The 11165-nt window shown below is 37.5% G+C and overlaps 1 protein-coding gene across 1 annotated transcript in view; it reads left to right on the top strand.

Moving 5' to 3' along the window:
• The first annotated feature begins 261 nt into the window (after nt 1-261).
• Nucleotides 262-11165, top strand: part of LOC5577296 — a 69152-nt gene continuing 58248 nt past the window's right edge. Inside the window, exon 1 of the mRNA XM_021846715.1 lies at nt 262-1631. Coding sequence (XP_021702407.1) covers nt 1204-1631 — 428 coding nt within the window. The 5' untranslated portion in view covers nt 262-1203. The remainder of the gene's footprint in view (nt 1632-11165) is intronic.

The following is an 11165-nucleotide window of genomic DNA, read 5'->3' as shown; positions in this document are numbered from 1 at the left end:
TTTTACCTTATTTTTACGGCCTTCCTATGCGGGCTTATCTTTAAAATTTTGGTAATAAATATGTGATGAATTTTTTTTTCGTCCATCCATTATTCAAGCACCGTCTATCCAGCGTTCTATTGGCTGCCACCATTTCAAATCACATCTTCATGCACACGCGCTCCTGTCTTCTGTGCTCTACTGGCATGCCGAAACAGAAGGGAAAAAACCATCACGTTGGTGTCAATTGGACCATTGATGCGGTCAGTGGTCAGTGATCGAATCTCGGCCAATCGGCTCTCTCCCCCAAAAGATTCTTCTTTTTTCCCACCGCCACTTGGTAGATCAACCGGTACTCACGACGACTCAGTCAACGAGAACGGAGTCTTCTCCCCGACCACTCGTAATCTAATCTATTTCAATCATTTGTGAACCGTGATAAAAGATAGACATTTATCAGATTATTCCTCGGGAGGAAGGATCCTCATTCACTACCAGCACGAATTACACATCGGAAAGAAGATAAATTCGTGGTGCCCGCTTGAGTGGCCAGACTTGTCTAGTTGTGCTTGTGGACGCGAGTGTAAGGGGGGAAAATATTATTACGTTCCTTCAGTTGGTGCTCTATCCGGTGAACATTGTTTGCTCAGGATTTTCTGTTTCTTCGGCCATCACCCAACGAGCCATTGCTGGTACCAATCAAGCTTCAGAGTCTCGACATCGCCCCAAGTGGATGTGGAAAATTTTCGTAACGCATCGGAGAACCAGTTGTTGTTTCTACTATTATTTGCTGTGAACTTCGCCAAGAATCTGCTTGTTTGTGATTTTGACTTCTTACTAGGAACTAGGCAACGAGAAAAAGTCAGTGCGAGTGGAAAATGAAATTATGGTAAAATATTTGCCATGATGAAATAACATTCGGACAACCATTGGACTGGGAAATCGTTATCGCGAAGAACTGTGGAATGACTTTGGTCAGGCTTTGTGAGTGAGTTCCACCGAAAATAGTTGAGAAATCATTTTTTACTGAGTGATCCACCGTTGAGAGTTTTCCTATTCAAACCCTGAATGCATTTGCGTGGCAAACGAAGGCAAATTCCTTTCTAAAAGAAACTGTTCACGTTGTGAAATTGCAAACCAACTGCTATTGAAGGTATTTGGCTAGGTGCAATCTACTTTTCTTCGAAGAAAAAAAAATACACGAACCGAAAGCACCCACAAAAAATGTTCATCAACAGAAGTAGGAAGCACACCACCGGCTCAATAATGCTCATGACGAGTCTGGCGTTCGCTTTGGTCCTTTTGATTGTACCGGCAGCCTTGGTGGAAGCACAAGAGGCAGGGAACCGGGCGCGGAGTCACAAAGCTATGGAAACATTCGGCAGCAGCAGTGTGGTACAACAACCGAGATCCGCCACTAATGAGCAACTGCTACAGGACGAAGATGAGGATCAGGACATGGTCGATGGAAGCAGCGTTGAGAGCAGTGAAGATGGCATTAGTGGTAGAAACAGTGGGTCTGGTGGTAGCAGTGAGGATGCTCGGGGTACAACTGATGTATCGTCGGAACAACAGGATGTGACGACGCCCGGAAGTGTTGGTTATGTCGCAACGACTCCGAAGATTTTGAAATCAGCGAAGGTGCTTAGCAGGTGAGTTCAAATTTGGTGTATTTTTCAAAGTTGTTCTTTGATTGGATCTTCCTCCACACAATAAAAGATAAATTGTAAATCATGGTAAATTTATGTACAACAAAAATATGTACAAATTGTTGTAATAACATGTTTAAAACGACGTATTGTTCGATTCACAGCGTTTTATCTACATATTTTATCACAATCATTTGAATGAAATTTGAGGCTATTATCAGAGGACGCACAATTGATATTACAATTTATGTATTGTTGTGTACACAGAGACCTATCCTATTCCTAACACTTACGATTATTTCGTCGTGGTTGTTTTTCAAATTTTAATGGGACCACCCAAACAAGGAATTATCGTCTTATTGTTTTCTTGTCTTATTGATGTTAATCTTTACAGTACTGAATGCCCATATTAAAGCTTCAAAATTATGTATCCTTGCCATCGTTCGATCGAATTGGATGAGATTTTTAAGAAAAATCACAAATGAGTTGTATTTTTGATTCATGCATTAGAAATTTTGAATTAAGTGATCGTTCTGAATTTAGGTCCAAATTTTTTGAGGTACCAAGGATATTTAAAAATGATAATTATGAAGAAAATTCAAAAGACATAAAAAATTCAAAAATCAATGGAACATGGATCTTAATGATAAAATTTATCATTTGCTTCAATTTGAAGTGATATTGTGATGATTTAGGCATTTAGGGAATATGGCCACCGGGTATCAAGAAAACGTATCCCAAGCATTCAAAATATCAAAACACTTATATTTTTTGCAATGATAATGGAACTTATTTACTTAATGATATATCTGTATCACAATAGCATCGAAAAACCAAAATTGATGGAGTCCTTGATGGATCTTTATTACGTTAAAAAAATCATTAAGTCCGGTCTGCCTAAACACCGACCAAATAATGTATCAAATTTTGAGTAATTGTCACATTTTCGAAAAATTTTGATCACCTCCTCGTCAGTTTCCAGGATCGTTAGAGCCCAAAGCGACTCGTGTGCGTACCAATATGTTGGCAGATGGATTGAAATGGGGACCGTCTTCAATTATCATTGGCGGCATTCAGGACTGATTTTTAGCTACAATTATGGGTTAATAATCCCCAAAAAACCAAATGTGTCACATTGTATGAAGAAAGCCACCTTTCTCAAGTAACAATTTTGTTATTATTACGATATAAAGAAAAAAATGGGTAACAAAACCAGATATGTTCATGGACGTAGCCAGGATTTCCGTCAAGGAGGGGCTAGCAATTTTGAAGGCTTTATTACAAATTTACAAATTTCACGCAAAAACGATCACTATACACATGCTCTGCAAATTTTTTGCATGTAACGTTAAGCTATAAAGAACATCCATTCGCATTTTGATGGGCTTCGTAGCCGTGCGGTTAAAATCACCAGGCATTTAGTCGCATCGTGCTAAGGAATATGGGTTCGATTCCCCTGAACTTTTCGTGATGATTGTGTTCCGACTGAGCCACTGGACGTTGCATGCTAGTCCGTTGTCTAGTGTGGTTGCTTCCTTCAAAGGGCAAAATGCCCTCTGGAATCATGAAATGTGTCCGTGTCTTTTAAGAAAAAACATATCTTGGTTCAATTTGTTTGCTAGAATGGTTTGGAAAATTTCAGGGTAACAAAAGTTCAGAAATTCTATTGGTAGAGATTCTACCCAGACAACCAAAATGTACGTATAACGAAATCACCTGGAGGCTTTGTATGTGCAAAATTTCACTTATAACATTTCGCGAAAATGCCTTCTACGCACAAAAGTGGAGGCGAAACGCGTGCATATATTATGTGATAATAATAACATACAATGCGAGTGTATAAATATTCTACCGAAGTAACCTGTGATCCAATGCGACTTAACTTATGATAACAAATATTGATTTGACAGCTGTTACGGATTGATTCGACTTACTTTGTACGAGTGTACGGGACGAAGCAAAATGTACAAATGAACTCAGAAACGAAGTGTTTTATGCGAAGTAGCTTATCAATCTGACGAGTTTATCCACGGTGTTTTGCGGGTTTGATGTAATTAGTATGAAAAAACGAGTTGTAACGTGAATTTTCATGCGATTTCGGGTTGTCTGGGTAATGACCAGTAATTTCACCCTGGTCAGTTATTGACACGCAACATAACAAGTTCTTATATATGGACACTTATATTGAGCTGTTTGGTAATCCAATCCGCATGGTTATTAAATTAATTAACTCATTACGCGTTGTAAAGATGGACAAATTATGGGTGAAATTATGAAAAAAATTCCACGTGCTCATCTGGGATTTGAACCCAGGACTCTTGTATGCTAGACGAGCACTAAGTGGCTCGGTAGCTTAGTTGGTAAAGCGCTCGTCTAGCATATAAGAGTCCTGGGTTCAAATCCCAGCCAAGCTCGTGGATTTTTTTCATAATTTCACCCATAATTTGTCCATCTTTACAACGCGTAATGAGTTAATTAATGTAAATTTTTACAGTTCCATCAAGGATGCATTTCTTCCACAAGTAACTTCTGAGTTTTTGTAGTCATCTCTAAGTATTCCTTTGGATAATTACTAAGAAATTGCCCCAGAAATGTCTCTGGATTTCATTAGGGATTTCTCCTAGATCTATTTTTAGTTTTTACTATGGTTATGTATTCTATCAAATGTTAAACTTAAAAAATCCAAGCTATAAGTTAATGAATTACATTTTTTTATTTATTTTTAAAAGCTCTACTAATGAAACATTAGATTTCTGAACATTGAATATGTCTTCCTAAATTCCTTCAGGAATTACACTCAAAATTATTTTCAGGGATATTCTTAATGTTAATTTCTGGAATCAGTTCAAAATTATTTTAAGGGTATCTTCTCAATTTTATCATTTATTTGGAGAGATTATTTGAGAAAAAACGAAAAAATAGTAATTTTGCCAGATTTTTTTTCTGAATTAACCTCAAAAACTACTCCAAGAACCATGAATTTCTCTTTGGTTACTAAAATTCCTACATAAGTTCATGCACTCAACTGATTGGTTCAGAAACTCTGAAAACGAGTGAGGCTGAGAGTGGATTGTGGCTGCACAGTGAAGGATAAAGAATCAATTGGTGAGCTCGTTTCAGAACAGAACAACCCTTTTTACCTTTATTTTTGTAATTAAAAAAAAAACTTTGAATGGTTCCACACTACAAGTGTAGACTTGCGAAAGGTTCACTTTATTCAACAAACTTTGGATGGTTCGCCACTGTAAGTGTCGGCATAAGAATAAGAGTGTTCTATGATGTTCCAACCAATCGAGTTTTTTGTTTCTTTTCAAATAAGTAAAATATAATAACACATGCTTTCGTCCTGACAGCTGTAGGAATGTTACATTTCGGTATTTGTTCAACAAACTTTGAATGGTTCGTCACATCAAGTGTCGGCATAATTTTCCACTACATAGAAATTGTTCATATCAAATGAAAATATTATATTTACAAATAAGCATGTATATATCTCACAAATCATTATTTATCATGGTCTAATCGCTTATCAAAGTGAATCCTGTGACCCAACGATCCTTCCCATTAACAAACATCCCTCCCAGTAACCTTTGTGGAGATGCAGAGGTAAACACGGTCTCCAAATAGCAAAGGTTACACACTAATATTCCTTCCCCCAATCCCACCTGACTGCAAGGACGTGGCCGGCGCCGCTATTGACCCTGTATAAATAGAGGCACTGAATTATGCACATTGAAGAAGATTATGGCCAATCCCAGCCGAACTTCTAGTTGATTCTTTGTGCATTTTCACTGACTTCGGTCAATCACGGAATAGCAACCATTGATATGTGTAGTCAGACTAAGCTAAGCTAAGCTAAAGCTCAACTGATTGGTTCAGAAACTCTTCATAGTTATTTTCTCAGGATCTCTTCTTAACTAGAATTTCCTTGAGCATAATTAAAAATATTCCCCCCGGATTTTTTCTCAAAGTTTTCTACATTCCTTATAAAATCTATATAGGAGAAATTTCTTCTAAAATTATTTCAAAATTTCTTACAAGAAATTCGCCAAGGATTTATCCACGATTTTGTCTAAAGCCCCAAACACAGTATAGACGGCAGCACGGTACAACTGCAAAACGGCAAGCCCATCTTGATCTACACTCTACTTGTCAAATTGATCAAAACATTGAAATATCATTCAAGTCTATGTTGCCTATGTGGTTACCAAAACTGGATCGCATGCAGCTCGAACTTAAGTACATACGGCTTGAGTGTCAATCACAAAATATTTACACGGTTTATCTCACATTTGATCGTATTGTGTTGTCTCACACCACGTATGTACCGGATTTTGATTCATTACGGTACACGGTTCGAATGAAGTCTCTTTTGTCATGCATCGATCCATAAATAAAAATCATGGCTAACCCGATTCATTCAACGTTTCAAAAAGGTAACATAAGTACCGTAAAACGGGGTAACTTTGATAGTTTTTTCGAAGAAAACTTGAATATTCTTGCATTTTTGTTTCAAAGATTTACAATTTATATTTTTAAAACAAGTACTGGCATCCTAGCTATCGATTACAGTCGATAAATTGGCAAAAGATTTATTTTGATTGGATATATAATTTTTCATATAATCGAAAGTTGGTTTTCTGTTTTGGGGTAACTTTGATAATGGAGTATGATTCGAACAAAATTGAATGAATAGCGGACATTTGTAGGGCATTGCATACCTCTAGGCGTTATACGTTATATGGAAATTTCTGACTTAGATTACAAAAATGGTCCCAGTTTGTGAAAATGCTTTTCGCTAAGAGATTTGAGACCGTATTCAAGTTCTATGATAACTAGGCTATCAAAGATAAGTGGCCAACTATTCAAAACTACATCAAATAGTAATCGTAAAACAGATTGTTTGTAAGCGTTTCGAAAATGTTAAAATTGTGTCAATTATTTAAATTCGTATAAAAAGCCTAAAATGTTCTTGATTCAAACGAAAACCACTCTTACATGAAGTGTCATACTAATATTCTTTAGTTTTGCATTTGTTTTGCTTAACTGATTAACAGAAATTATGATATTTCGTTTAGTTTGTGGTGGGTTACGCACTATCAAAGTTACCCGCATTATCAAAGTTACCCCGTTTTACGGTATCAATATCATCAAAGCCTACTCAATCACGCTAATATTATCAAAGGTGATCAATTCGTTTACAATACATGCCCTCTATATTGAAAAGTAATGAAAGTATAAGTTTCAACCTGTAAAATCGTAACTACTCGGAATATGAGCCATGTTTGGAATTTGAGACAAAACGGTACAGTGAGTGAAAACGGTACTGAGAGCCGATATTTCATGACTCGATGTCTACCATATACCATAGTTACTCGATGGTTCTCTAAAATAGTTTTATAAAGCATTTCTGTTCCATGATTCAGTAATTCCATAAGTTGATGGACTCTTCAGTATGGGTTTGCTGGTTTGACTATATTTAAAATATTCATTTCAATCATTTTCTACTTCTATTTGACTTTCAATCACTCGGAAAAACTAGTTTTTGTATCGTTAAACCCACGTTCTCCTTGATATTTGGCAGCGCTGCCCTTATACACTCACAACACAACACGAGTAATCAAAAGAATGTCAGAAAGAAAAATGTCAATTAAATGCCTCTGACTACGATAGTTTCGCTAGGAAACTTTACAGTCTAGTTTGTTTCTGTCATTGTTCGTAATAGGCGCTACTTTTACTGTATATGTGTCAAATTCGACATAACAAGCTAGATCGTAGTATTTATGTTATTTATGGTCCGATATTTCTGAATATTATGCAAAACTTATTATTCGTGCAATTGTTATCGTATCTGACGACATTCAATTAACAGTTTTCTGTCTTAGTTGATATTCATTCTACCGCTTGTCGCAGATGAATGCAAAAAAATAAAATAATTGCTGACCATGGCAACGGAACGAACGTATTGAAAATTGTCAAATGTTAACAGCACTGGTTAAAACACAGTGAAAAGTGAAGTAGAACTTCCATCTCTTCACTGTTTTTTTTTTTGTGGGTACATCTCTGGAATCACAGGAGAATATCATTTAAAAATTTCTGGCAGCTTTTGAGGAAAAATGTAAGTCCTTTTTTCCTCATTTTCCAATTCCAATATCTACAGACGATCGCCTAGCAAAAAAGTTCTACCCTATTACCCCGACCGCCATCAACTCGAATGCCATGACCCCGAATTTTATTTTCTCGAATGCCATTGGCCCGAATGCCATTACCCTGAATTCCATAATCCTGAATTACATTAGACCGGGGTAATGTTATGCAGGATGATTGTGCATTCGAGGTTTTGTTATTCTGGTTAGTTATACATTCGGGAAAATGTGATTCGGAGACATGTCATTCGGAGCAATGGGTTTTGGGGTGTAGTAATTACCTAGTGTAGTAGTTTCGGAAGAAAATTCTAGCATAATCTGGGAACTGCAAGAAGAGATTCTGGAAATCCTAGCCAAACGAATGAGGAAACTGATTTTCTAATTCGTGTTTAAAACTCGTTGTTTTTTGTCTGTGAATATATGTGTTGTTGAAATTCAGAGATCCCTTTTTTGTTGAATTGATTAGAAATATGATTGAACATGTGAATGAAAATTATCAAAATATTATAAAAATCAGGGATTATTTTAGAGGTTTATTGTTTCGTCAAAAAAGTTTTATAAACAAAAATTACACTGATTATTCAAACGAAAATAACTTAAAAAGCGTTTGTTCCTTCAACAACTTCCTTTATTATGGTTTGTAGAATGAGTTTTATTTCTGGAATTATAAGTCTAAACTTACATTACAGTACTAACGTATCTGGAACATTGTTCGAAATTTCTTTATACTACATAATTTGCATCTAAAGGTACATCGTCTTTGGACCACTTTCAAATCACAAACGAAAAAACCAAAAGCTTCACGGAACACTACATTTCTGGTAAAAAAGATATGGAAGATAGGTTTTTTCACTTTTTTTGACGTTTTTACCGCCCTACTACAGTATGCCAGGGAAGATGAGAAAAACTTCAACATGAAAACATTTTCAGTCTTGGAATTTGAAATCGGCATCGTTCTTGTAGTTTATCTTTGCTTATAAGGTTTCAGCACTACACGATTGTTTTTCCTGCCGTGATTTTGTTAGTACATTATTTGAAAGTATGAACAGATTTAAACAAACACTAATTGTTTGTATTCAAATAGTATGAATTTAGCAGCATGACATGAGCTATGGAGCATTCCCCCTACGTACACGTGTATAGCTACCACAGAACCAAACTGCGCTCAGCCTGTAACGCTTTGACCTGTAACGGGTGAGAAAAGTTCGTATTTGTTTTGGTTCTGACGTGCCGGTTTGGACGGTTCTAGGTCGGATCAGAATAAAAAGTCCACCTTATACCGGTAGGAGTTTGATAGGGTTAATATGTGTTTGCCATCCTAGCTGAGTAACGGCAGCAGGTTCAAAAATGTGGCTTACTTCTAGGAATGACCAGTACGACGGATTATCGCTTGAAGGGTTTTGAATCGAATTATACGGTGCAGTTGATTCCACGATATGAACTTTCACGGGCATTAGGATGTGAAACGTGGGTGGGTGGAATTCGCTTGTGCGAGTTTATTTGTGTTTGGAATTCGGACTGAGGTTCGGAGAAGGTGGTCAAATGCATTAAAACTGATAACATTCTGTATCACAAAAAAGTTTTGTCATGTTCAACCAAGGGTGAACTTCTATAAGACTTGTTGGTAACAGGATAATACATATACAGAGCCTTACATTCGATAGGTTCATTCAAATAAATTACTTAATATTTTGAATTTACTTGTTTTAATTATGAATCGTGGTTTACGGCCAACCAGCCGAGTGGAAGTTTAACAACTACCGAAAAGCTAAACATTACATATAATTTGCAATTGGATTAGATGGACAAATTGATGTGAAGATTTGCGAAAAAGTTACACGTCTTCTCAGTGAGAATCGAACTCACGACTCCCCGATCTCTAGTTGGGGCGCGTTAACCACTACGCCATGAGAGGACTCATGAACGCAGAAGTTAACCTGAATTCGATTTCAGCTCAATAATCACGTGGTCCTCTTTCGCAAAGTGCACCTCTTTCGGAAGAATTAGATGCCCATCCAAACACAACGCTTTCTATATATATCCAATGCCTAGCCCGAGAGCGCATTGTTTTTTATGTATAGGAATAGCACACTACACTAGCCAGCAACTGCGCTGGCTGAGGTTTCTATTGTGTGGGCTTCCAATGGGTCGCGACGTTCTCAAACGACCGGTTACGGAACATGAGTCCGTTGCTCTATAAATACTTGTTTTAATTATGAATCGTGGTTTACGGCCAACCAGCCGAGTGGAAGTTTAACAACTACCGAAAAGCTAAACATTACATATAATTTGCAATTGGATTAGATGGACAAATTGATGTGAAGATTTGCGAAAAAGTTACACGTCTTCTCAGTGAGAATCGAACTCACGACTCCCCGATCTCTAGTTGGGGCGCGTTAACCACTACGCCATGAGAGGACTCATGAACGCAGAAGTTAACCTGAATTCGATTTCAGCTCAATAATCACGTGGTCCTCTTTCGCAAAGTGCACCTCTTTCGGAAGAATTAGATGCCCATCCAAACACAACGCTTTCTATATATATCCAATGCCTAGCCCGAGAGCGCATTGTTTTTTATGTATAGGAATAGCACACTACACTAGCCAGCAACTGCGCTGGCTGAGGTTTCTATTGTGTGGGCTTCCAATGGGTCGCGACGTTCTCAAACGACCGGTTACGGAACATGAGTCCGTTGCTCTATAAATACTTGTTTTAATTATGAATCGTGGTTTACGGCCAACCAGCCGAGTGGAAGTTTAACAACTACCGAAAAGCTAAACATTACATATAATTTGCAATTGGATTAGATGGACAAATTGATGTGAAGATTTGCGAAAAAGTTACACGTCTTCTCAGTGAGAATCGAACTCACGACTCCCCGATCTCTAGTTGGGGCGCGTTAACCACTACGCCATGAGAGGACTCATGAACGCAGAAGTTAACCTGAATTCGATTTCAGCTCAATAATCACGTGGTCCTCTTTCGCAAAGTGCACCTCTTTCGGAAGAATTAGATGCCCATCCAAACACAACGCTTTCTATATATATCCAATGCCTAGCCCGAGAGCGCATTGTTTTTTATGTATAGGAATAGCACACTACACTAGCCAGCAACTGCGCTGGCTGAGGTTTCTATTGTGTGGGCTTCCAATGGGTCGCGACGTTCTCAAACGACCGGTTACGGAACATGAGTCCGTTGCTCTATAAATACTTGTTTTAATTATGAATCGTGGTTTACGGCCAACCAGCCGAGTGGAAGTTTAACAACTACCGAAAAGCTAAACATTACATATAATTTGCAATTGGATTAGATGGACAAATTGATGTGAAGATTTGCGAAAAAGTTACACGTCTTCTCAGTGAGAATCGAACTCACGACTCCCCGATCTCTA

The sequence above is a fragment of the Aedes aegypti genome, chromosome 2 (assembly GCF_002204515.2).
Source record: "Aedes aegypti strain LVP_AGWG chromosome 2, AaegL5.0 Primary Assembly, whole genome shotgun sequence".
In the NCBI taxonomy this organism is placed as follows: domain Eukaryota; kingdom Metazoa; phylum Arthropoda; class Insecta; order Diptera; family Culicidae; genus Aedes; species Aedes aegypti.
Note: the sequence above shows the minus strand (reverse complement) of the source record. Positions and strands in the feature narration are given on the sequence as shown.